The sequence below is a fragment of the Elephas maximus genome, chromosome 16 (genome assembly GCF_024166365.1).
Source record: "Elephas maximus indicus isolate mEleMax1 chromosome 16, mEleMax1 primary haplotype, whole genome shotgun sequence".
NCBI classification, from domain to species: Eukaryota; Metazoa; Chordata; class Mammalia; order Proboscidea; family Elephantidae; genus Elephas; species Elephas maximus.
This window is the reverse complement of record NC_064834.1, coordinates 55,488,943-55,513,019: the sequence shown is the minus strand read 5'-3', so window position 1 is coordinate 55,513,019 and position 24,077 is coordinate 55,488,943. Positions and strand designations below refer to the sequence as shown.

General features: G+C 49.8%; 1 protein-coding gene across 2 annotated transcripts in view; it reads left to right on the top strand.

The window, feature by feature from the left end:
- COL17A1 (collagen type XVII alpha 1 chain) overlaps nt 1–24,077 on the top strand; it is a 53,286-nt gene that overhangs the window by 18,796 nt on the left and 10,413 nt on the right. Inside the window, exons 12-40 of one of the 2 annotated variants that reach the window (XM_049855047.1) lie at nt 1,108–1,179; nt 2,538–2,606; nt 3,688–3,849; nt 4,243–4,323; nt 5,503–5,547; nt 7,076–7,252; nt 7,880–8,098; nt 8,422–8,451; nt 8,827–8,853; nt 10,344–10,370; nt 10,499–10,561; nt 11,303–11,407; nt 12,101–12,163; nt 12,686–12,721; nt 13,243–13,296; nt 13,544–13,579; nt 14,121–14,156; nt 14,828–14,890; nt 15,968–16,003; nt 16,284–16,355; nt 17,226–17,252; nt 18,329–18,364; nt 20,517–20,552; nt 20,816–20,896; nt 22,026–22,061; nt 22,629–22,706; nt 23,635–23,688; nt 23,821–23,862; nt 24,027–24,068. In XM_049855047.1, coding sequence (XP_049711004.1) covers nt 1,108–1,179; nt 2,538–2,606; nt 3,688–3,849; nt 4,243–4,323; nt 5,503–5,547; nt 7,076–7,252; nt 7,880–8,098; nt 8,422–8,451; nt 8,827–8,853; nt 10,344–10,370; nt 10,499–10,561; nt 11,303–11,407; nt 12,101–12,163; nt 12,686–12,721; nt 13,243–13,296; nt 13,544–13,579; nt 14,121–14,156; nt 14,828–14,890; nt 15,968–16,003; nt 16,284–16,355; nt 17,226–17,252; nt 18,329–18,364; nt 20,517–20,552; nt 20,816–20,896; nt 22,026–22,061; nt 22,629–22,706; nt 23,635–23,688; nt 23,821–23,862; nt 24,027–24,068 — 1,905 coding nt within the window. The remainder of the gene's footprint in view (nt 1–1,107; nt 1,180–2,537; nt 2,607–3,687; nt 3,850–4,242; nt 4,324–5,502; nt 5,548–7,075; nt 7,253–7,879; nt 8,099–8,421; nt 8,452–8,826; nt 8,854–10,343; nt 10,371–10,498; nt 10,562–11,302; nt 11,408–12,100; nt 12,164–12,685; nt 12,722–13,242; nt 13,297–13,543; nt 13,580–14,120; nt 14,157–14,827; nt 14,891–15,967; nt 16,004–16,283; nt 16,356–17,225; nt 17,253–18,328; nt 18,365–20,516; nt 20,553–20,815; nt 20,897–22,025; nt 22,062–22,628; nt 22,707–23,634; nt 23,689–23,820; nt 23,863–24,026; nt 24,069–24,077) is intronic. The other variant, XM_049855048.1, reaches the window with a different exon arrangement.

Here is a 24,077-nt window from a genome sequence, read left to right as displayed (position 1 = left end):
TGAATAAATAACTTACCAGCCCTCATCTTTTTTAAAGGAATCTTCCTTCTTCCTGTGATATCATGGCTAATAAATATAACGATGTGGGCCTTCTTTATTTATTTGGATGGCATATTTGCAAGTATAAGTTTAGCATTCTGATCTTCAACACCTTCAATTGACTGGAGCCCCACTAAACTCAGAACACACCAGGCTCACGCCTGATTCCTGCTACCTTTGCTTCTTTTTGCTTTGCAAAGTCCTAGCTGAACCAGGTCCTAAGAAAGAGTGGGCTGATATTGGATCCATGGTCCTGTGCCCCAAATGCTAGATAGGCTGGAAAAATGGAAGCTGTTGAATAAGGAGGAATGAGCTTATGCAAATCATTATAAATATATAAAACCACTAGTCCTTAAAACCATAGTGGGGACGAGTTGTGTTTTGTATGTTTAAGAATCAAGGGACTCATTGCCATCTAGTGGATTCATAGCAACTATAGGACAGAGTAGAAATGCCCCATAGGCTTTCCAAGGCTATAATCTTTATGGAAGCAGACTGCCATGTTTTTCTCCCACAGATGAGCTGGTGGGTTCGAACTGCCAACCTTTTGGTTAGCAGCCGAGTGCTTAACTAACTGCATCATCAGGGCTCCTAAGAGTCAAGGAAAGGAAGAGTTAAAGAAAAAACTAGGTTGGCCAAGTCGGTGCCACTCTAGCCCCCCACATGTCTATCTCATATGCCCACCATTCCCAGACTACCATGCACCAAGACTTCCCAGAGTGCCACACTGAATGGAGGTCCCCTGGGATGTTTTAAAATTTTGAGGGATACAGCAACATCTGTTAGACACTGCACAAACTACGTATACTGCTATGAACTTGTGTGGACCCATCTACTCAGTAAACAGAACTGGTCGTAACGTCTTTTGGCCTGGGGTAGAGAGGTGAGGATGTGCAAAAAAATGACTGAGACATAATGGTACCAGAAACTGAGAAAGTTTGGGAACCTCTGTCAGATAGGAAGGCTTTTATCATGAAGGTGATTTGGGAGCTCCAGGAAAGCCTGCTCCTGAGGGGCCTCCCCTGTGTGTTACACCCTGTATTCGTCCATCTTCTGCTTCTTTCACAGTGTTCGGCATGCAGAACAATCTGGCCCCCAGCTCAACCACCCTGTCCCATGGCACAGCCACCACTTCCACAGGTCAGTAGTCTGGATTTAGAGTTTAGGGGCGGGGGAGTAGCACCTCTTTACGGCTATAACGCACAATATCCCTTTTCAGCAGCTGAATTAGAGAGACCAAAGTGTTCCTTCAAAACAATTGACCTTTCCCATCAAAGAAACATGTTCCCCTCCAACCTAGAAATGCCAGCCTTGATCATTTGCTGGCTCAGACATGAGTTAAATGCAGAGGGGAGTCTGCACTTTGAACAGCATCTACACCTTGTGGGCTGTCAACCGTATATCCCTTTGTTCTCTCACAGCCAAACTGATTGGCTGGTGGTCTCATCAGCTCACTGCTGTCCTTGGCAGCCCATTGTCACTGAAAATCAGTGACTGGTTGATTTTATGGTGAACTCCAAGGCTGCTGCTCCTGTGCAGACTTGGGGTTTTGGGGCAGGGAGCGCAATTCAGAAGAAATGTGAGGCTCAGCATCTGCCCTCAACTTGCTTACTGTTTAGTTGGGACAGAAAGTCTAAAGTAATGAAACGATTACCCCGTACCCATCGTCGTCGAGTCAATTCCGACTCATAGCAACCCTATAGGAGAGAGTAGAACTGCCCCATAGAGTTTCCGCAGAGCACCTGGTGCATTGAAACTGCTGACCTTTTGGTTAGCAGCCATAGTACTTAACCACTGCACCACCTGGGTTCCCTGAAACAATTAGGGGATCCTATAAAGGGCTGCTAACCAAAAGATCGGCAGTTCGAATCCACCAAGCACTCCTTGGAAACTCTACGGGGCAGTTCTACTCTGTCCTATAGGGTCGCTATGAGTCAGAATTGACTCGACAGCAGTAGGAATAAGACAACCAAGGAACCCTACTGGCACAGTGGTTAAGCGCTTGGCTGCTAACCAAAAGGTGGGTAGTTTGAACCCACGAGCCACTCCGTGGAAGAAGAGATCTGGTGACTAGTTCCCATAAAGATTACAGCCTAGGAAATGCTATGGGGCAGTTCTACCCTGTCCCGTGGGGTCGCTATGATGGAATGGACTCAGCAGCAGTGGGTTTTGGTATAAGACAACATAAATGAAGTGATAGAGTGTGCAGAGCAGGTGTTAAGAGATGTAGGCGTTCAGAGAGAAAGGAGATGTGTGAGGGTCTAGAAGAACATGGAGGGAGTGGCCTTTGGGCTGGGCCTAGAAGGATGAGGAGTGTTGTACCAAAGAAGGATCAATCTAAGTCCTCATCTCTGCTCACCTGGCTAGAGAGAGTTGATGTCATCTTCTGTTTCTCAACTGGGGCAGCGGCCTCTGTGCCAGGGCTGAACAGGCTGCTTCTAACTTCATGGAACTGCCCCGGCACTGGCAGAGCTTACTCACTGGTTCCTTTCTTGCAGCATATAGTGTGAAGAAAAACACACCCCAGAACCCTGCTGCAGTGAGCACCGGAGTGTCCACATCTGCTGGTGAGTGTGCTACTCCAGCTCCTGGGGGTCAGGCTGCACATGGGAGAATTGCTCCACAGTGGACATATGGCATATTGGAGAAGGGGACATAACCCCACTGGTGGTCTGAGGTTGGCAACTGCAACTTACTCCAAGAGCCTCTTAGATGTTTCTGTGAGTGAGCCAAGATGAGAATCCACCTGACCTTACCTTGGCCTCCCTGTCTGAGGGGGCGGGGGGCTCTACCCTCCACACCTGCCTAGATCGGCCACCACCCTTGTCTGGTAGCCCCTGGCCTTCTCCTGCTACATGTAACCATTGCAAAGGCCAGGAAGCCCCTCAGAAGCTGCCAGTCACTCTCCCTGCTTTCTGTAGACTATCTTCTTGAGCTCACAACTTTATGGTGGGCTATTTCCTTGATTACTCTGATCCTAGTGTGCCTCCTTCCACTCAAGAATTCATTCAAAAAATATTGACTGAGCACCTACTTTGTGTCAGACAGACGCTGTTCTATGTGCTGGAAGTACCGGGATGAACAAGACAGGCTAAAGTCCTGCCCTCACCAAGCTAACAATTCCAGTGGAGGAGGCAGATGATAAACAAGTAGACAAATCCATACGCAAAATAACTACAGAAAATGATCAATGCTTTTAAGTGTGCGTATGAGATGGAGTGCTTTAAATGGGGCAGCAGGAAAGGCCTCCATGAGCGTGTAACATTTAAGATCCGAAAGATAAACTTGAACCTGCCAAGTTAATAAAAGAAAGGCCTGCCTGGCAAGGAAGACTTTTGCCCATTCGCTAAAGATCCTGTAAATCTCTAGGTTGGAGGCAGCCCCACAGGCCGGTACCCAGTGCTCTGACACTTAGCCAGCTGCCTGATGGCCAGGCCCAGCCACGCAGGGGAGGGGTGTCTGTGGTCGTAGTTACCACTGTCAGTGACAGCAGGAGGCCCCTCATATGCACCTGCTAATCTCTCCCTTTCCCTCCCCCTCCTACTCTTTCTTCCTATTCTGTTCAATTCTTCCCTCTCCCCTCTCTTTCCCCACCATCCACATCCTGGTACCTTTCCCTTCCTCCTTGCCCACTTCTTTCCTCTCCAGCCAGCACAACAATTGCCCAGAATGATGACCTTTCGCCCAAGGACTGTAAGTTCCTGATCCTGGAGAAAGACAACGTGCCCGCCAAGAAGGATATAGAGCTGCTGATCATGACCAAGGACAGCGGGAAGGTCTTCACTGCCTCCCCAGCAAGCATCGCTACGAGTAAGGTCCTATAGGAATCAGGCTGCAGAAGAAAGGCGAATAACGTAGAAGACCAAATGTCTTAGCAAGGTGGTTTGCAACATTTTCCTAATGAAACCACAGTCATCCCATTCCAATGGAGAATGCCTGCCCGAATCAGGTGTCCCAGGATCTGCCTTGAATGCAGATAACCCAAGAACATTGAGGCTAAGTGCTCGCCAAGGGGCCTTTGGGCCACAGCAAGTGTCCAACCACACTCAATGGTGGGAGGATTAACCCCAGGAAAACTGTGCTTTCTTCTTCCTAGGTTAACCTCAACCTCTCAAAGCAGGAGAGGATATGGGGCAGGGCTCGGGGAGGGGGGAGAGGGGGTTGGGAGAGAACAGACTGGATTATCATTGGTTTGGTACACAGCTTCTTTTTCAGAGGATACCCTAAAAAAGGAAAAGCAAGCCACCTACACTGCTGACACCACCCTGAAGTCTGAAGCTAATGGTAAGAACAGATTTGATAGTTGTCCACCTTGACTTCAGCCAATCCACAGTTCATTCATTTGTCCACTGAGACCTTGATACTCAGAGTGGTTGTGGATGAGCAGCCTTGGAAGCACCTGTTAGCATGCGGGCTCCCAGTCCCTACCCTAGACCTACTGAATCTGAGTCTGAATTTTAACAGCTCCCAGGTAATCCATGTGCACAATATTGAGGCAAAAGCCTTCCTCTGGTATGTTTAAAGTCTATGGTGGTATTTTTTTCTTTTTCACCTCACTAGCCAGCCCATAATTTTCAGAACTAATAGAAAAAATCTTTTGCAAAGCACTTGCTTGCTTTATTTATTTATTTTTCTTCCAAAATATCTGGATTCTTTCCTGGATAAATGCATTTCCTCAGGGCTCTGAGTCCTATAGTATCTTCCCAAACCACCGATTACAGGGAGGTCAGTAAAGTAAGAGAAAGGGTTAGTCACAGAACACTGTCAAATAAATGCAAAATTAATTACAATTACAATTATGAGAAGGCAGGGAAGATTGGAGCCCGACTATAAAGATCTTCCAAATTAGTGTTCTTTATATTTTATATTTTAGGGATGGAGTTGGGGCTGTGGAGTCAAAAGACCCTTTTCAGAATCTGATGGGAGCTATAGACAATTTTTCTAGAAAATTCCCCCACATGCCCATGAACACTCAACTTTTAAGTAGCTTTTTTTTGTTTTTCAGGGACTCAAGCACATCTCCTACCAAGCCCATTCATGCCCTCTGGTTCCCTCTACCCCAGGTTAGGAACCTGTGTTCAAAGGGCCCGTAACCAAGGAATCATTCATTTCTCACGTTTATTGTTTGAATGCAAATGTAACCCCTAACAGTCCTCGGAAAATGTTTTGTGCTGTAAGAATTTAAGATCTCAAGAAGCATAAAACACTGCTTTTTTCACACCATTAGTTGTTTGCTAAACCGTGTCTTGGTTGAAGTGATTAGTGCAAATATCTGATTAGTGAGAACTGAATTAATGGAGCTCCTGTACTTAGCTGCTTTGCAAGATGCCTGGAGGACATATTTACCTAAAAAAAAAAAAAAAAACCTAAAGCCCTCCCCAAATCAAGAAGCAGGCAGTCTTGAGGGCTCCTCCCGTTTGAATACTCCAGGGAAAACCTGTGTCCTCGGCATTTGTGTTTCAGGAGACCTGAAGACAGCATCCACCAAGGGCAAGGCCACCTATGCAGGTGGGTGAGAATGATGGGTTTGGCAGTGACAGGAACCAAGGGGGCTGGTTATGGTTAATGGAACCAATAACAACCTCCTAGCCTGGAAACTGCACAAATGAGCCACCCATCGTTAGCCCTGGTGGTTAAGAGCTCAGCTGCTAATCAAAAGGTTGACAGTTCAAATCCACTAGCTGCTCCTTGGAAACCCTATGGAATTTGAATCTTTAGAGAGTTTGCTGAAGGCTCAGAGGGAGCTGGAGGGTAGGGGTGGGAGGGAATGGGCAGACTAGACTGTGTCCTTGGTTTAGGTGATGGTGCTTCAGGGACGCTGCAGCCCCCTGCTCAACATCCACTACACACCCTTAGGTACAGGGTCTCCCAACAGGGCAGGAGAAACACAATATGAATGGTTGTGTGTCTTTACAGAACCTCCCAATATAGGCTTCAAGATGACACTAAGAGTTTCCTCAAAAAATTAAATAGAGAATTACCATATGACCCAACAATTCCACTCTTAGGAATATACCCAAGAGACTTTAAAGCAGAGATTCAAACTAACACTTGTACCCCAATGTTCATTGCAGCATAATTCACAATAGCCAAAAAGTGGAAACAACCCAAATGTCCATCAACACATGAATGGATAAACAAATTGTGGTATACACACACAAAAAGAAAATGACACTAAAGCCAGACACATCTCCAGCTCTTTATGCTTTGAAGAGGTGTTAGTTCCTTCCCTCTTCCCTCAGTGTTGTGGTTGAGGAGGGGTCAAGAGATACAATCCCATTTTAGAGAACTAAAGCCCTTTTCATTTAAAAAAAAAAAAAAAGTTTATTGTGAGTCCCTTATGTGCTGAGTGTATTTTTAGGTGTGTGGGGGTTACAAAGAAAGGGTTGTGTGAAGTGAGACATGGAGATGGGCCGTTAGGTTTGGGTTTAATAGCATGCAGGGGGCTGTGGCCAATCAATATAATAATAATAAAGCCTTTAAACTAGTACTATGTGCTCCATCCTCTGCTAATTACTTCATATTCTTCATCTCATTGGAAACCCTGGTGGCATAGTGGTTAAATGCTACGGCTGCTAACCAAAAGGTTGGCAGTTCAAATCCACCAGGCGCTCCTTGGAAACTCAATGGGGCAGTTCTACTCTGTCCTTTAGGATCGCTATGAGTCAGAATCAACTCGACAGCAAAGGGTTCGGTTTTTTGGTTTGGTTATGTGCTCCATCCCCTACTAATTATTTTGTGTTCTTCATCTAATTTAACTCAACAACCACCCTACGGAATAGGTAATCCTTTAACCTCATTTTCTAAAAAACGAAACCAAGAGCATCACACAGCTGGAGCCCAGGATTGTCTTCACCAGCCATGGCCCTGTGTTCATTCCAGGAGCCAGCCCCATCCTTCCTGGTTACACAGGAACTTTAAAGCCCTGACTCATTCACTCAGACCCACAGGAAGTCACCAACAGCCAGAGCATCTAGAGGGAAAAAGGCAGGAGGAGCTGCCTGGATCCCCCTCACCTTTCTCGTCTCTTCCACAGAAATCCAGGGCTACGACCGCAGTGGTGGAGGCAGTGGTGCTGGTGGCAAAGGCCCCTGGGGGGCAGCGCCAACCTGGTACCCCTGTGGCTCCGGCTGCAGCTGGTGGAAGTGGCTGCTGGGCCTGCTGCTCACCTGGCTGCTCCTCCTGGGGCTGCTCTTCGGCCTCATCGCTCTGGGTACGAGGCGAGGGTGGCTGGATGGCCGATGCATCAGCAGAAGGCCAGAAAGCAGGGATCTGGGAGTGGTCTCAAGCATCAGAGGGGCCTGGAGATCTCAGGGCAAACTGCTGTTGCTCCAAATGAGGAAGCTGAGGTTCTGGGAGGCACCTGGCCAAGGACAATCAGCTGCTTAGTGGTGGAGTTGGGATTCAAATCCACCTCCTGACTCCCAGCCCTGCCCTCTCTCTCCTGTAGCAACCTGCTCTAAGCATTTGTTAATAAGGCCATGCCTTTTCATAGCTTTTTTTTTTTTTTTTTAACCTTTCAAAGCACCCATATCTGTCTGTCTGTCGGCTCTCACTCCATGTTTCAGGGAGTAAGGAGGAGCTTTGTTACCCATCTCAGAGAAGGAGACTGACTCCCAGGCCAGGCTTCTGTCCCCAAGGCTCTGTTACTCTTTATGATTCTGAGTAACCAATCCCGCTGGCGACTACAACAGATTGTCTCATCGTAAACGTTCCATCAAAATGAAGAAGAGGCCAGAAACCCCAGTGTCCCCCATCAGGTCTCCAGAGGAGTAGTGTTTTGAAAGGCACTGGATAGAGGCACCTCTGGGTGACATTGCCTCTTACCTGTCCATTTCAGCGGAGGAGGTGAGAAAACTGAAAGCGCGAGTGGATGAACTGGAGAAAATCAAGACCGGTGTGATAAATTTTGAGAAGATAGAGAGCGCCAACAAGGAACGTCTCCTGGGTGTCACACCCGGGGTGGGAACGGACCTGGGCACAGGCAGGCTGGACGGCCAAAGTCAGGAGGCACTCTGGGTATTCGTGAAGAGCAAGCTAATGACTGAACAAGAAAATGGTGAGTCTGAATTGATGGGCCCTTTGCATCTGTGAGGAGCAGTACACTGTTCAGGGTCCCCAAACTTCTCACCTCCTTTATTTAATCCTCTCAACAGCCCTGTTAGGAAGGAATGACTGGTATTGTGATCCCATTTTACTGCTGGGAAAATTGAAACCTGGAGAGGTGACTTCTCCAAGATCTTATAACTAGAACAGTTTAGAATCTGAGCCCTAATCCTAATCTTGGTTTTCCCCCCACAGTATCACACTGGGGCCCTTCTTGTGTGTGCAAGAGGGACACAGAAGGTGTGAAACTAATCTAGGTTCCACTGTCTTTCATAGGGAATCTCCGAGGAAGCCCTGGCCCTAAAGGTATTGTGGTACAGTAGGTCCTTCCTTCTTTCATTTCTGTAACTGGAGCTTGGTTTCCTGGGAGGATTAGAAAACACTTTTTTTTTTTTTCTTTTTCTTTTTTTCCAAATTGAAGGATGAGAAACTGAACGATCTTACTGTATCTGTGGAGAGGGCTGGGAATTGGCTTCACAGTCAGATTCTTTCAGAACAGGACGTACCTAAGGGATCATCTGAGAGGGGTGCAGGGTGGTGCCCGTGTGGTGCAGAGGGGCCTGAGGGGACCACGCCACACATCTCCTCACACTGGAATCTTGTTAAATGGTTTGAAGATACTAGGGAGGGAATGGCCCTTGGGTACCTCATCTCATAGTTTCTATCTCTTTCTGATTTTAGGTGACATGGGAAGTCAAGGCCCTAAAGGTAAATACAACATGGAAATTAATGCCTTAAATGGGAGTGAGGGTTGATGGTTTAAAGCAGTCAGTCAGAGTCAGGAAACCCACCTCACATTCTTCCTGACCATTGCCTCTCTGTGGTAGGACCCAAGAGTAGCTGGGCAGCCCCAGACCCTTGGGGTTTTTTGAGGCGAGTGAAGTAGGAGGAGGACTTCATGACAGAGCCCTTCTGAGGGCTCCAGGGACACTCCCAGAATCAAGGGCCCTGAGGTGGCCTCCATCAAGGGCCCTCACCTACCTGAGGCTCCAAAGGGCAGCCTGAGGACCTGCTACATCACAGCCACCTGGGGAGATTTCTAAGCATGCAGATTGCTAAGCCCTACCTCAGGCCCCCTGAATCAGACTTTCTGGGGCTGGATTCCCCAGATTAATTCTGAGGAACCAGGCCAGGAACCACCACTCCAGTGATCAGCCTGCGCCCAGAGGTGTTAGGTGTGGGAGGCCGGGGGGTAACGTCATCTGGGCAATCCAGTCTGAGCAACGAGACCTGCCTTTAGAGGACTTGCAGTGTAGCTGGAACCGTAAGACATACTCATAGGAAAGGTACTCCACAGAGTAAGGCAGGGGACAGTCATCTGCTAAATTGGGTGGCACACTCTCGTGTGCTGTAGGAAACTGATATCTTTCCTCAGAAAAGTGATCGGGCCATTGATGGAACAGGTGCATGGGGTGGGGGGTGAGGATTCCAGTCTCAGTGACCCTTGGCTGGCCACAGAGCAGCAGGTTCTCATTCATCTAGCTGTCTGGGGCTCACAAACTTCAGTGTGAATGGGAGTCACCAGAAGATTCTGGGCCCCACTTGGAGCCTCTGATGCAGCAGGTGTGCGTGGGGCCAGGAGTCTGTGTTCTTAGTCACCCAGGTGCATAGTCCATACTGAGAACCTCACTGCCCTCGGTGATAAGATTGCCCCTCTTTCTCCTCAGCTCCACTGTCTTTCCCAAGCAGCCCCAGTGCAGGAACGGGAGTTCTACGTTGGCCTTGCACCTTGCTTTATTCTCTTCATGATTTCTCAGCCTCCCCCGTCCCATGTACACACCCCTGTCCTAGCACCCCTTCCCCAAGGCACCAGCTTGGAGGCCACGCCCCTCCTGACCATGCTGGGAGAGGGGGACTGATAGTTCCAGGTGGTTCCAGAGCCCCTGAATCTAGTTAGAGTTGTCAGATAAAATACAGGACGTCCAGTTAAATTTGCCTTGCAGATAAACAATGAATAATTGTTTGGTATCAGCATGTCTCATACAATATTTTCTAGTATAAATAGTCTATGCACTCTTTGGGGTATACTTATACTAAAAACGCATTTGCTATTTATCTGCAAGGCATATTTAACTGGGCATCCTATGTATTTTATTTGCTAAATTTGGCAACCCTACCTGAATTCCACCCACGGTTCCTTTAGGGAATCAGGCTTTGGTCCTTTGGCTGACTTCTCTTTTTGATTTCTGCCCCCACAGGTGATCGAGGACTCCCTGGGACTCCAGGTGTGTAGCCACTGATGGCCTGCTGACTCAGTTTACGAAATGTTGCTGCTGGTGTTGTGGGCCACTCAGTCCTAGCTGCCAGCTTCTGGAAGGCAACTAGGGGCTGAGGTATTCTTCTGTATCCACAGGTATCCCTGGGCTCTTGGGCCATCCAGGTCCAGAAGGACCAAAGGGACAAAAAGGCAGCGTGGGTAAGAACCGTTTTTTTCCATTCATTCATTTATTCAATAAACATTTATTAAGTGCCTGCTATGTGCCTGTTTCAGGCACCGGGAAGATATCAGTGAACAAAACAGACAAACCCCTGTTGTTGTGAAGCTTACATTTTTGCGGGGGAGAAAGACAATAAACAGAATAAGTACATGAAGTACTTGATGGCATGTGAGGAGGTGATCCCTGAAATGGGAAGGACAGAGCCTGGCAGTGACGCTGGGAGTGCTGAAGGGGATGTTTACTGGGAGTAGGGAGACCAAGGAAGCCCTCACCAAGAAGGCATCATTTGTGCAAAGACTTGAAGAGAGTGAGGGAGGAGGCCCTGAATGTTCTGGGGGAACATTCCAGGCAGATGGAGCAGCCTAGACAAGAGTGTGCCCAGCAGGCTCAAGGAACAGCGAGGGGGCTTCCCTGGCTGGAGCAGAGGAGGGAGGCAAGTCACATAGGGACTCAGAGGGCATCGTAAGGACCTTGGTTTATACTGCAATGAGTCAATAAGTCATTTGCAGGTTTAGGGCAGAACTGGCACATGATCTACTTACATTTAAAGGATCACTTTGGCTTCTTGGTTGAGCCCAGGCTACAAGGGCAAGAATAGAAGCAAGGAGATCAGTGAAGAGGCTCTAGGCAAGCATTCTGCCAACGAGATGCTGCTGGTGAAGCCCTTAGCTGGTTCTGGGATCAGGATCACAACTCTGAGGTTGGCTGTTCTTCTTTAGGAGAGCCTGGCATGGAGGGACCAATGGGCCTGAGAGGGCGAGAAGGTCCCCCAGGACACCGCGGTGACCCAGGGCCTCCTGGGTTTGGTGAGAAAGGAGACAGAGGTAAGACAAAAATTCCTTCACCAAGAGGGTTAGCTATGTCCTTCCTTCTTTTCATTTCTCTCTCCCTTCTTCCTTCAATAACCTTTACTGAGCACCCGCCTTGAGCCAGGGTCTATGCTAGGCCCTTGGGAGACAGTGGGCTATTGACAGGGTCCAAGCCTGGCTGCAGCTTCAGCCTGGGGCTGAAAGCCAGTCAGCCTTGCTCTGAATCTGTGGAGAAAGTGGTCACAGGGAGAAAACCTTCTGCCCAGAGTCGGGTGATGAGGAGAAGGAGAAGTCAGGGCTAAGATGGAGAATGAAGGGTGGGCAGGGCTGGATATCAGGGCTGAGTGGGGCTGGCCTTAGAGCCTCTCATGGCTGGAACCCTACAGGGAGGAAGGAGAAGCCCCAGAGACACAGACCCAGCACTGGAGAGGGTTGTGGAGCTTTTGAAATTAGCTTCTTACCCATGCCTCTATCAGGGGAAACGAAGCACAGACACCAGGAAGTCTTTCAATGCCAAAAGATTGTCCAGAAACCTGCTTAACCAGGCAACAAATCATTTATTGAGTGCCTACTAGGTGCCAGACTCCATGTAATATAAAATCAGAGACCACTAGCAGGAAAACACCACTTCCAAAAGGCACAGCCGGGCTGGAAGGGTAACCAAACTGTGGACTCTCCTAAAGGGCTCACTCTACCATTTCTCCTCAGGGCCTGCTGGTGAGCCAGGACCTCAGGGCCCACCTGGTGTCCCAGGTTCTGTGGGCCCCAAAGGTAAGTCAAGCACCCAGGACAGTATCCAAGTTTCCCAGGGAGGGGGCCTCAGGCCTGTGCAGGAGCAGTGGTTCCTAAGTGGGTAGTTGGATCATTCAGGAAATCAGAAGTCAGACAATTTCCTCAACAGACTGGGACCCAGATGAACATATTTGAAAGCAACGCATCCAGACAGCCCAGGGAGAATGAGCTCTTCTCATGGCTTGATGCCAACCAGGTCACCTCTCCTTCCTAACCCCTATGTCTTACTCTGATGAGGAAGGAGCAAGGAGTTTCTTGATCCAGTCCAACTGCAGCGTCCTCCCTAAGGAGGATTTTGCAATGGGGTCACTCCTGGACCTACTGATTTCTGGAGTCCTGGCAAGAACCCACACCATGTGGACAACACACACATACATAGTCCTCACCTGGAAGTAGGCTTCCCATTCCCCTTCCGACCTGCCCTTCAGAGCTCACCTGGTTTCAGGTGTCCCTGGCCTGTGCCTGACCCTTGGCTAATCATTGATGCATTCTCCTTCTCAGGTTCCAGTGGTTCTCCTGGCCCACAGGGCCCCCCAGGTGAGTGTACCTCTGCTTGTAAATGCATACAATTTATGGGGCAAAGAAAATGAATTTAAAGGAAAACTTTTTTAAAGCAACATAAAAAGCAATTATAAACAGCTTCCTAGAGACATAAACTCCAGTTCACCTGGATGAGAGCAATAGGAAGCTCTCACCCTGCCTTAGTCTGAGCAAAGTGTTCGCCTCTGCCTCATTCCCTATGGGCCAAAGAGCTCATCTGCTGTCTTGAGAACTTCAGCCCCAGCCCACACTGTAATGCAGGCCAAAGTCTCTGCCAGAGTACTACAAGGTATTCTCATGCCCAGGGCCTAGTCGTCGGCAGGGGCGCAAGTTACCTGGGCCAGGATGCTTTAGCAGGGCTGTGAGGAAGAGGGAAAGCAGCCCTTCAACTTTTTACTCCAGGGGTGTGTGTGTGGGTGGGTGGGTGTGTGTGCACGCATGTGCACACACGTGTGCATGTTCAGTCCTTTCAAAACTACTGACACTCATCCACCTGCGTGGTTTCCTCTGCTTGGCAGGTGCTATAGGCCTCCAAGGGCTCCAAGGTGAAGTGGGACTCCCTGGTGTCAAAGGTAAGCTGGCAGGGAGGGCTTGTGGGGAAGGGGATGCCACCTTACATATGCCTCTTACTCAAGAAGGAGGTCTGAGGGGACAGGGAGGGTCTGATAGACATGACCAGCAGCCCATGCAGACCAACAGGTGAGTGAAGTGAAGGTGAGGCTAGGATGGAGTGGGAGCCCATCTTCAGAGACAGACACCACCCCTCCCACGTCCTCCCCTCCAAGGCCATTTACGCAGAGGTGTCCATTTCCTTTTCAGGTGATAAAGGACCTATGGGACCGCCAGGACCCAAAGGTATGTTGCTCCCTGCTGCTGCTCAGTCATCACTGTAGTCTGCTCAGCTCTTGAGATCCCCGGTGTGAGCCCTGCCCCAGCTTCAGAGAACCCCAATGTGAGGCCTGCCCCAGTGTCAGAGAACATAGATAACTCTGGTTCCAACACCCTGGAGCTGAGAGGGATCTGACAGCTCATTCTAGTCCAGCCTCACCAACAGGGTAACTGAGACACAAAGAGGGAGTGCGATGTGCCCAACATCATGGTTGGGTGGTCCTTGCAGTGCTGAAAAGGCAGCAGGTTATGGCACCTGACCTCTGGTCTGGTCCTCCTTGTGCCCACAGCTCCCATGTGTGCAACAGCAGGGTTTGGTGGACAGTTGGTGGCAGAACCTGGCCCTGGGAGAGATCCAGCCTGCTCCTTTGGCTTCGTTAGTGCTGTGCTCTTGCCAACATTGTGCTAACCCACCCAACATCAATTTCCCACCTATTGCTGGGTGAGATTATTTTCTTGCTCCCAAATGACATTTCCTCCCTCCCTTTCCCCACCACGTTTGTTTTAGGTGACCATGGCGAGAAAGGATCCCGAGGCCTCACAGGTCAGTCCTACATAGGAATCTACTGAATTCAATAATGACTTTTTGTAAGTCCATTCGGTACAAGAAGTGGGAGAAAAACACAGATATATGAGTCAGAGTCTTTGTCTAAAAACCTTCAGGGAGCTTGCAATCTAGAAAAAAACACAAGACAAGATAAAATAAAGCACTGAATGAATATAAGATCAAAACGTATGGTGCAGAGAGTAAATGTTTGGGACGGAAAAGGAAGTTCGTGACTATCCCTGATTCTTGTGGGTAATCCGGTTGAGAAAATTAAACACTTTCCAAAATAGCAGAAAATTTGTACCACTTGTGCCTTCTCAGCCACTTACCGTCAGCCAACTTGTTCAATTAAAAGGGAAATTAATGGTACTAATACTTTGGCTGCAAGGGGCACCTTTCTGCTGCCAAGGAAATAAGAAAAATACACTTGCCCATTCAGACCAGGCATGACTTCTGGGTAGCCCATGCCCACTGCCGGGGGAATCAGGTGGCCCTGAGCATGGAATGAAAGCAGAAGCTGCTTCCCCAGCCTCTGGTTGGCACCCAGCCTCCTCTGATTGGGGAAGTGGCAGGTTCTGGAGGCAGTGGAGGTAGCTGGGAACATTCTACCACTATTGAAGCACTCAAAGCTAAAAGCCTCTGACCAGCTGCTCCCTTTTCCTTTGCAGGCGAGCCTGGCTTGAGAGGTTTGCCTGGTGCTGTGGGTGAGCCTGGGGCTAAAGGAGCAATGGGTAAGTGCCCCACAGGAGCACGCTGAGTCTACCTGATTTGAGCGGTCATCATGGCCCTAGTGAGTTTAAGATCCGTCTTCTCATAACTGCCTCTTCCTCTTCTTGTTCTCTAACCTGCCACCTCCTAGGACAGGCTGAGTTTACAGGTCTTTTCTGTGGTCGGGCATCCTCCTTGGGGCTCAGGGTGCTGCAGATGTCTCTGTCAGTTTCTCGCTGCTCCAGGGAGGGTTTGGTGGGGCACTGGTCCTTCCACCCTGGTTCCTGACTCTAGGCTTCCCTGTAACCTGGGGAGGACAGAGAAGTGTTGAGGTCTTTGGAATCCCTAGTGTCCGAGACACAGCGCTGGTACCCCCGAGCTAGTCTCACAGCCAGATCCAAGTTATAACCCTTTTGCTGACATTTACTGAGGTACCTGTCCGCTAGGATATGGAAGGCTTGCCAAAAACCCTCAGAGGGCCAGGTGTTTAGCATCATGTCCCAGCTGGGAGTTGGGCAAGTATTCGTGTGCTCATTCATTTAACAGGCAGTTACTAAGCACTAACTGTATTCAGGACATTGTGTTGGACCAGTAGGATACTTTACCTCCCTTTTAGGGGGATAAAGCTTGTATGAAGCCAAAGGTGACAAGTGCTATGGAAGGTACAGAGTGTCTAAGGATACAGTGGAGGGAGAGATTTCTTCCAGCGAGGATGACAGGCAGCATCATGAGCAGTGAAGACAAGAACTGGAAAGACCTTGAGTGCTGGGCAGAGGACTGTCATAGTTCACAGATATTTCTGGAGCATCTGGTATGTGCTGAGCCCCACCATAGGCACTGGAGAAGCGATGGGGACTCACTGAACAATGCTAAGCAGGAAAATAGAAAATTGCCATTGTAGGAGAAGAGCACAGGGAGAAAGCTACACCCAAAGGGTGTAACAAAGACAGGACTCCCTCCATGGTTGATGGTATTAGGAAGGGCTGCCATGGGCTTCCCACCTGGGAGAAAACTTACTTCCAAACTGTTGGGACAGAAGAGGGAAGGAGGCACAGAAATAGCTCCAGGAGTGACTGGTGGCTTTGGTTCTTCTTTTCCAGGTCCCGCTGGCCCTGACGGACAACAAGGCCCAAGAGGTTAGTCACTGATCTGCTCGCTTCACTCTCACTACCTCCTCCTGCCCACCAATCTGTGTCCTGCCCATGTCCCAGGGTATTGCCCCTGCCCCCTTAGCTATAATGCAGAGAGACCTACATTGTGTGGAAACATACAGGGTCCAGTTCTTGTTCCCGCTTCTCCTTCCCACCTGCCAGCAAGTCAGTCAGTAAAACCCCAGAAAACCATCAACTCAGGTTTGTTGATCAGTTCAGCTTCCCTAAATAGAAAGCATTTCCATGTTGGTCATGCTCTGTCTAGGTGAACAAGGTCTCACAGGGATGCCTGGAATCCGTGGCTTACCAGGACCTTCTGGAGACCCAGGAAAGCCAGGTAAGAGAGCAGAAAGAAAAAGCCACAGCTCTGCTGTGGGGTGTGTGTGTGTGGGTGTGTGTGTGGGTGTGGGTGTGGGTGTCTTATCCCATTTTCTTCCAGCAGCTCAGTAGGGAACTGCCACAACCAAGGGGCTGGATGTTAGGTCTCGTGTTGTGTGCAGTGACCATGAGACCTGGCACCTCTGTGTCACCAAGCCTGAGAATTTGGAAGAGAGAGATTAATAGCCGAAAGCAAGGAGTTCTAGAAAGGGGCAAGGACTCAGTTAAAAATGGCAGAGTTGAAAATCACCTCAGTATCTCCTGCTCTGAACTCTTCTCCTCAGCCCACCTCTCCTTGGCCCGCACCTGGCTCCTCACCGGTACCCACTAGACTTAGAGCCTCCATTGAAGGCAAAGCAAGAGCAAGTTCTCAGGGTGGCAGGAATAACAAGTCAAAGCAAGTGCAGAAATGGTGGCTCTGAGGAATGGGGAGAGCCATTTGTCTCCTCTGACTGGTACAGAGATGGGAAGTGCTAAGACAGGGGCTCTTCCTCAGGGGAGCGTGGGGGGGCGCTGGGGGTCTCTGAGTGTGTGAGTTTTTTGGGTTCATGGCTCTCCAGTTTCCAAAAGGATCTGAGGCCACACATAGGTAAGAGCCATCTTCTAGTGGAGCAGCCAGTCACTTCACTGCAAAGCCCAAAGAAATGCTCCTTATCCAGTGCTGGGACGACACTGAAGTCTGGCTGCCGCAGCCCCAGGGGGTGTCCTCCTGCACCCCCAGCCCCTTTCACTGCTGTGTGTGTGTCCTCCTGCCCCTGCCTTTGGGAGTGTGGCTCTTTAAGGACATCTCCAATCTGTCATCTCTGTCTCATGTGCTTATTTTCTATAGGTCTCACGGGACCCCAAGGACCTCAGGGTGAGTCATCAGTCACTCCCATCTCTAAATGCCACCTGAGAGGCCTCCCACTTCCTCCTGGGACAGCCAATGCAGCAAAGGCTTTTCCTCCAGCCACCTTAGAGTTCCTTCTCCCTTCCCACCCTCCACACCACCCCCACCCCCAGCAAACCTAGGCTCAGATCCTTTTCCTGGCAGTCTTGAGAAACACCTTGAGAAGAAAAAAGTGTGCATGCACAGGACATTCAAAAGCCATTCTGGTAGAAATGAGTTCAGATCACCTACTGAATCTCTCCCTCTGCCCCGTTGTCACTGGTGCAGGAATTCCCAGAAGAGGGTCCCAGGCCTGTGGAGATGAGCAGGCCCTTTGACCCCACAGAGGCCCACTCTCCACTGGCCTGGCAAGGAGTGGACACTCCCCTGGTTCAGAAGGGCCATTTCTCTGGAACAGCGTCTGTGTTAAAGCCTGTCCTATAGTTGGACCAGTGTGCACTCATTTGGATTTGGGAAATTGTCACTACACCAGCCCCAAATCCTAAAGGAAACTGGGCAAAGATGCAAAATGAAATCAAGCAGAGACCCCCCAAAATGGAATACATGGTGACATACTTCAAATGTTTCTGGCAAGGAGTAAATTCTGCAGGCCGAGCCTGGCTCCAGGACATGTACTGAACTCCAAAACAAATAAGTTGCCATCGAGTGGATTCTAACTCATGGCAGCCTAGGGGTAGATAAGGCAAGGAGAGGGGTGCTGGATTAGATAGAGGGAGCCCAGCCACTACTCTATGGGAGAGCTTTGCAGGCTATGAGGTGGCTCACAGAACAGAAAGACTGGAATCCCCAGAGCTAAGCCTGTGGGCCTCTGCCTTCCTCAAGCCCAGTTGTTGCCCCTTTTCCTGGAGAAGGAGAAGGAATCAGAGCAAGAGGCTCCCAGACGGGCCACTTGGACTGAAGCAGAAGGCTAAGCCCAGATGAGACTCAGGGTTTCAGTAGATGACTGTGGTTGTGCTGAGTGACCAGGGCTCTCGCTGAAGCTGGAAGGTGTCTGGACTTGCTGGCACTCATCATTCTGACTTACCTGTTTTTAACCACATCAGGACTTCCTGGTAGCCCCGGCCAACCAGGGCTTAAAGGTAAGTGATCTTCCAAATTAGATAGTCTTTTCACTAAACATTTTCATGGCAGGGAAGGGGATTTGCAAGAGGGAGGCATCACTCTGGCCGAGCCTGGATCAACAGTGGCATCTAGTGGCTCCAGCGGAAGGCTGTGAGGTTGGGGAGTCCAGAGATTTGTTCTGAGCAGCTAAGCCTTGAGTTCTCAAGGCCCACCCACTCAACTCACCTACCCGTCCCACAAAGCAGAACCTTGCTTTAAAAGGCTGTTATTGCAGGAGCATCTAGGAGGGATGCTGTTCTCTGAAATGTCCCCGTTGTTGCTTTATCCCCCTAGCTTAGGCTTGGTTCCCTACTAACAGGATAGTTCCCCTGGGTGGGGAATCACCTTTGGCCTTCTCAGTCACATATGTCTGGGGCAACTGGGTAGCAGAGCCTTTCTGAGAGGCAACTTCAGTGCAGGCAGAGAGGAGTGTGGAAGATGTTACCACGGGGGCAAAAGTCACAGTGTCAAGGGGGGAATTTATCCTCAGTGGTTTCACTGGGGCCAGTGTGGCAGCACCTACATGCACAGGGACTCTCTTGTCCTGTTCTGCTCCTCTGGTCATTGCCTAGTTTGTACCCTCAGCCCCCAATCCTGAGCTAGTCCACAGATAAGTAGTGCTCAGGGGTGGCCCTTCTTCTGTTCCTGTGACACCATGTTCCTGAAAACTGTCATTCTGTGGCACTGTGCTCTGTCATGAGCAGTCACTGTCACCCTTGGTGGGACCCAAGGGATAAAAAAAACTGCTTTCCAGAGATTACTTCTTGAATTATAGGTTGAGCCAAAGAGTTTTTCTTGGGGATGAATAAATGTAGTTTCAAGATAATGACAACAGAGTTCACGCATTCCAGGAAGACAAATCTCTGGGCCCATAGATCTGTTCATGGACTGACGGTTTCCTCAGTAAGAGACCAGCAGGGTTTGGGATTCCCAAGGATACCAGAAGCCCTACACTTCTCAAGGGCCTGTGCTTCACACCCTCCCTAGATAATGTACACAAGAGGGGACACTTAACCTAATGTTGGGTTGTGGGCCAACAAAACAAACTCAAGTGCTTCCTCCTCTCTTGGCCTGGACTCCCAACTGGAGGACAGCGAGTAGAAACCATCCTTCTACTTCCCCTTAAGAGGTAAATCAATATCATCCTTTCATTGTGTGAATCATTTAATTGCTCACAGACCTTGTGGAATGAGAAACAAGGTCCCTGAAGTATCCCCCACTGAAGAGTTTTGCCATCCTCTACTCCTCTTGCTTGGTTTCCCCCAGCAAGTTCATGGATCTCCAGCCCCAAGAGACACTTCACTGAAAGGCACCCAGTGATCGATCATTTTGGGAATACATGAATGCACTGTTCTCTTCTTGGAAATCCTCTACTCACATTTCATTTTCAACTCTGAGACACAAGGCAGAAAAGAGATCTGTTAACCTTTATTTAATCAGGATTCCCCAAACTTACCAGCCCCATGAACCCGTTGCCGGAGAGTCAATTCCAACTCACAGCAACCTTTAGACAGAGAAAAACTGCCTCATAGAGTTTCCAAGGAGCAGCTGGTGGATTAGAACTGCAGACCTTTTGGTTAGTAGCCAAGCTCTTAACCACTACAGCACCAGGACTCTTTTTAAATTCTGCCTCTACTGCTGTCCCAGGAAACTAGACTGCTGTGGAGTTCCTTAGGGACCCACTCTACCCTGGGCTCCCTGTCTCTGTCCTCTGAGCATTTGGTAATTTTCCCCACAGAAGACAGTCCCTAGTAAGACTCCTGTGTGGCTCACTGTGGGAGAAGATACAGTTTGAAAGTTCAAATGGAACTCAAGCCGGGCCTTTTCTGGCCTCACTGAGTGGCAAACTCTCCAAACTGTCAAATGAGTGAAGTCCCTTCTCTGAATCCCAGTCTCTTCCAAAGCTAATGTGGACAAGAAGACGGATGCTCCAGCCTCCAGGTCTCCAGCTGAGAGACTGGCACTTAATGCGTCCTGGACACTCCCCTCCCGTTCATTCAAATGCCTTTAACCTGAGGGCGAAAGGCCCAGAAGTGGGTCTCAAATGCAATCAGAAGCCTTGAAAATGACTTATTGAGCCACTCTTAGGTCCTCAAAATAACAGCTCCCCTTCCTTCCCTCCCCTCCCAGGTGAACCGGGAGCTCCAGGCAAGATCGTGACTGCAGGTAGGCCGCAGGGAGGGATCTTCCTCCACAAGGTTTGGGCCATCTGTCCTGTCTCTGCCTAATGCCGGTCAAGAAGCACCCACTGCGGGCACAGTGCTTTGGGTGTGATGAAGTGGCGATTTCTTTGGGTCAGCAGTGAGGGAGGTTTATCTTCCCCCACCACTGAGCTGAGAAGAGAAAGTGCCACTGGGATGATGGCTATGCTTGGGCCCTAGAGCCTCTGAAGAAGGTGGCTCAGTCTTCCACGTGCCTTCTGTTTTCAGAGGGGTCATCGACTGTCACTGTCCCAGGCCCCCCGGGACCTCCTGGAGCTATGGGACCCCCAGGACCTGCAGGCTCCCCAGGTCAGTCCAAGTTTTCTTGTTTCCTCCCAAATCAGCAGCAGGTCTTGGTTGCATTTGACTATAGAGGTGTTTGTCCAAATCTTGAAACTCAGGGCAGGAACTCAGGGGAGAGTAAGGAGAACTGAGAAAGCCAAACTCTCTTTTAGTCTTGGACAATGAGGTAGATCAGTTACCCTTCCCCGAAAACTGCCTGAGCCTTGCTTTGCACAGAAAGGTCTCAAAGCACTGCGCAGGCACTGCTTCACTAAGCCCGCTCAGCGCCGCAGGAGGCTCATGCTGCTGTCTGCATTTACATATGGGGAAGCTGAGGCTCCAGCAGGTAAACGACTGGCCTAAGGTCACCCAGCTGATAGCAGCAGAGCCAGGATTTGACCCAGGTGATTCTGCTTTGGGCAATCAGGACATTTGGCCCTCAAGCCCTTTGTTTTCTTTTGGAAAACAGCTTGACAATATGCATCACGGGCAACCACATGCTTGAAGAAGATATTCCAAAATTGCCCAATAACAATGAACTGGCTAAAAAAATATGAAGGCTTTTGAAGAAAGTTCCTAGGAAATATCAGTGTTATTTTAAAAAGTAGGATGCTCAATAATACGTGCTCTGTGATTGCAACTCTATTTTTACAAGATACAACAACAAAAAAAAAAGCTGGAAAGAAATAACACGAAAGGCTCGCACATTGAAGAATTATGAGTAATATTTTTCCAAAATGCCCGTTATTTTCTTGTATGTATTTTTTAATGATTTAAAAATGTGCATGTATAAATGAAGTATACAACTTAGCATGACCAAGACAGCCTTCCCTTCTGGTAAGCTCCAGTGAGAGGAGGGCACTGGGGACATTTAGAAGAAGCCCCTGAACATTGAAGGACAGGGTCAGCAAGAGCAGTCCTGCCTGCCCAGGGCTCTGGAGCCTGTCAGAAGTATTCTCACCAAGGTGGACCAAGGGCTAGTCCTTACTGCTCATTGCTCTCAAATAAGCAAGTTGATCTCCTTGGGCCACTGTCCCATCCATGCCTTGTGCGGAAGGCATGTGTATACCCTGGTGCCTGCCGTTTTTTCAGTTCTTTCCAGAACTGTGACCCTAGAGGTGTGATTTAGCCTTTTCCTCCCCAACCACCTTTCCAGGTCCTGCCGGCCCTGCTGGTCTCCCAGGACAGCAAGGTAGGCCATACCCTAAAAGAACGCACCTGTGTTCTGTCAGGAGGACCTCCTGCTGAGACTGGTCTTGGGCCTATGTTCTTTAGAGGAGGGAAGGATGTGTATCTGGGAAAGGGAGGAGAGGGGACAACATGGTTCTTCACCAAGGGCCTTGCAAGGTCTCAGCTGCTAGGGAAGACGCCTTCTCTCTGCCCCTTCCTAAGGAGGTGGGACTCTCCAGAAGACATTCTGTTAGCTAAACTCCAGCAGGGAGACTAAGGCTCTGTGGCACCCTGGTCATGGTTGAGCTGGGCTACTCTCATGGGCCTCCAGCCTCTCATGACCAGTCCCTGATCATTATGCCACTGCCCAGCGATTTATGCAAATACCAACAAACAATAAGGCTCAGGAAACCTGGTCCACTCCCTCCTGGACTGCCCGCAGCCAACTCCTTGGCCCTGCCCACCTTCAGCTAGGTCCTACCCTGCACCTGGGTCCCCATACACTTGGGCCCACTCCAGGCCCTCTCCAGAGGAAAAGCACAAAGGGGCTGCAGTGAACAGTGCCCACCCTAACTCTGTGTCCCTACAGGCCCACGCGGGGAGCGAGGGCTTGCTGGTGAATCATTTCTGGGGAGCAGCAGCTCCATCTCTGAGTTCCTCTCTACACGTGAGTACCACCCTGCTCTGCGGGGCAGGTGACGCTAGGGACTGGAGGGGGAGTGGTGGTGGCCCCCGTGGCAGCTGCACCAGTGAGTCATCCCAAATGTCCTGATGTAAGGATGACCAGTTCCTCTGAATGCAATAAAAGCTGAGAAGAAACAGCGGGGGTTTTGTCTGGTGTGGGAGGGTGAGTCACTGGCACTGGGGCTGGGGCAGCTGTCAGAGCAGTTCTTGGGATTCAAAGAAGACCAGGGCCACGCGGGGCCTCCGAAGTGAGCTGGGAATGTCAGTACTGCATCCCCCACTCAAAGAAAGCAATGAGAAGGGTCCATGGTTCTCAGCCACAGCCTGGCAGGGGAGGGTTGACTCCCGGGTTTTTCTGTTCACAAAGTATTAACAAGCCCAAGAAGAGATGTGCAGGCCACCTGGACAGCTGAACAGCCATGACAATAGCCAACCCCTGTCAGGCACTGACTGTGTGCCAGACACTGTGCTAAGCCCTTAGTGTTCACCAGCATCTCACTGAGTCCTCACAACACCCTAACGATGTAGGTCTGATTGCTTCTGGTTTGCAAGGAGGAAGCTGAAGATGAAAGAGGCTGAGAACTTACCCAAATCACCAGCTAGAAGAGGTGGAGCAGGGATTTGAACTCAGGCTATCTGACACTGAAGCCCAAGTTCTTACCCATTACTACATATACCCACATCAGATATCAGACAGTTTGAGTGCAGCCCCACCCTGCCTCTGAATGAGGGGTGCCCCTAGAAGACGGGGAACTGAAGGGTCCTGTGCCAATGACTGAGGGCCTGGTGTCTAGGGTATGGGTGCAGCTGAGGTGCCTGGGACTGATGATCCTGGTGAGGGGTAAGGAGCATAGCAAAGAATAAACAGCCTTGTATAACTTTTGCTCATTTTTGCTGTCTTTTCTCTACAGAAGGTATTGATTTACGAGGTCCCCCAGGTCCACCTGGGCCACATGGTCCACCAGGTAAGCACTTCTGGGATCTTTTAAAGGTGGGGAGTCTTTGAGGGACAGAGAATTCCAGGCACTTAGTGAGGCAGCAGGAACAGGGTCGGCTCACTGAGTTCAGCATCGCCTCCTCTTTGCTCTCTTCTGCAGGACCTTCTATTCCAGGCCCTCCAGGACCCCGAGGCCCAGCAGGTGAGAGCTGAGCTCCCCGATGGGAGGTAGTTGATAATGAGACCCAAAGCTCAGCCTCCTTCTGGGCCATCTTTCAGGAAAGAGCTTCCCTGCCACGTCTCCTGGGCAGAGGGTCCCAGGCCCACCTTTTAACCCTAATAAGTCATGGGGTTTCTCTTATCTAGGGGAAGGATTGCCAGGCCCACCAGGCCCGCCAGGATCTTCAGGTAATGTTG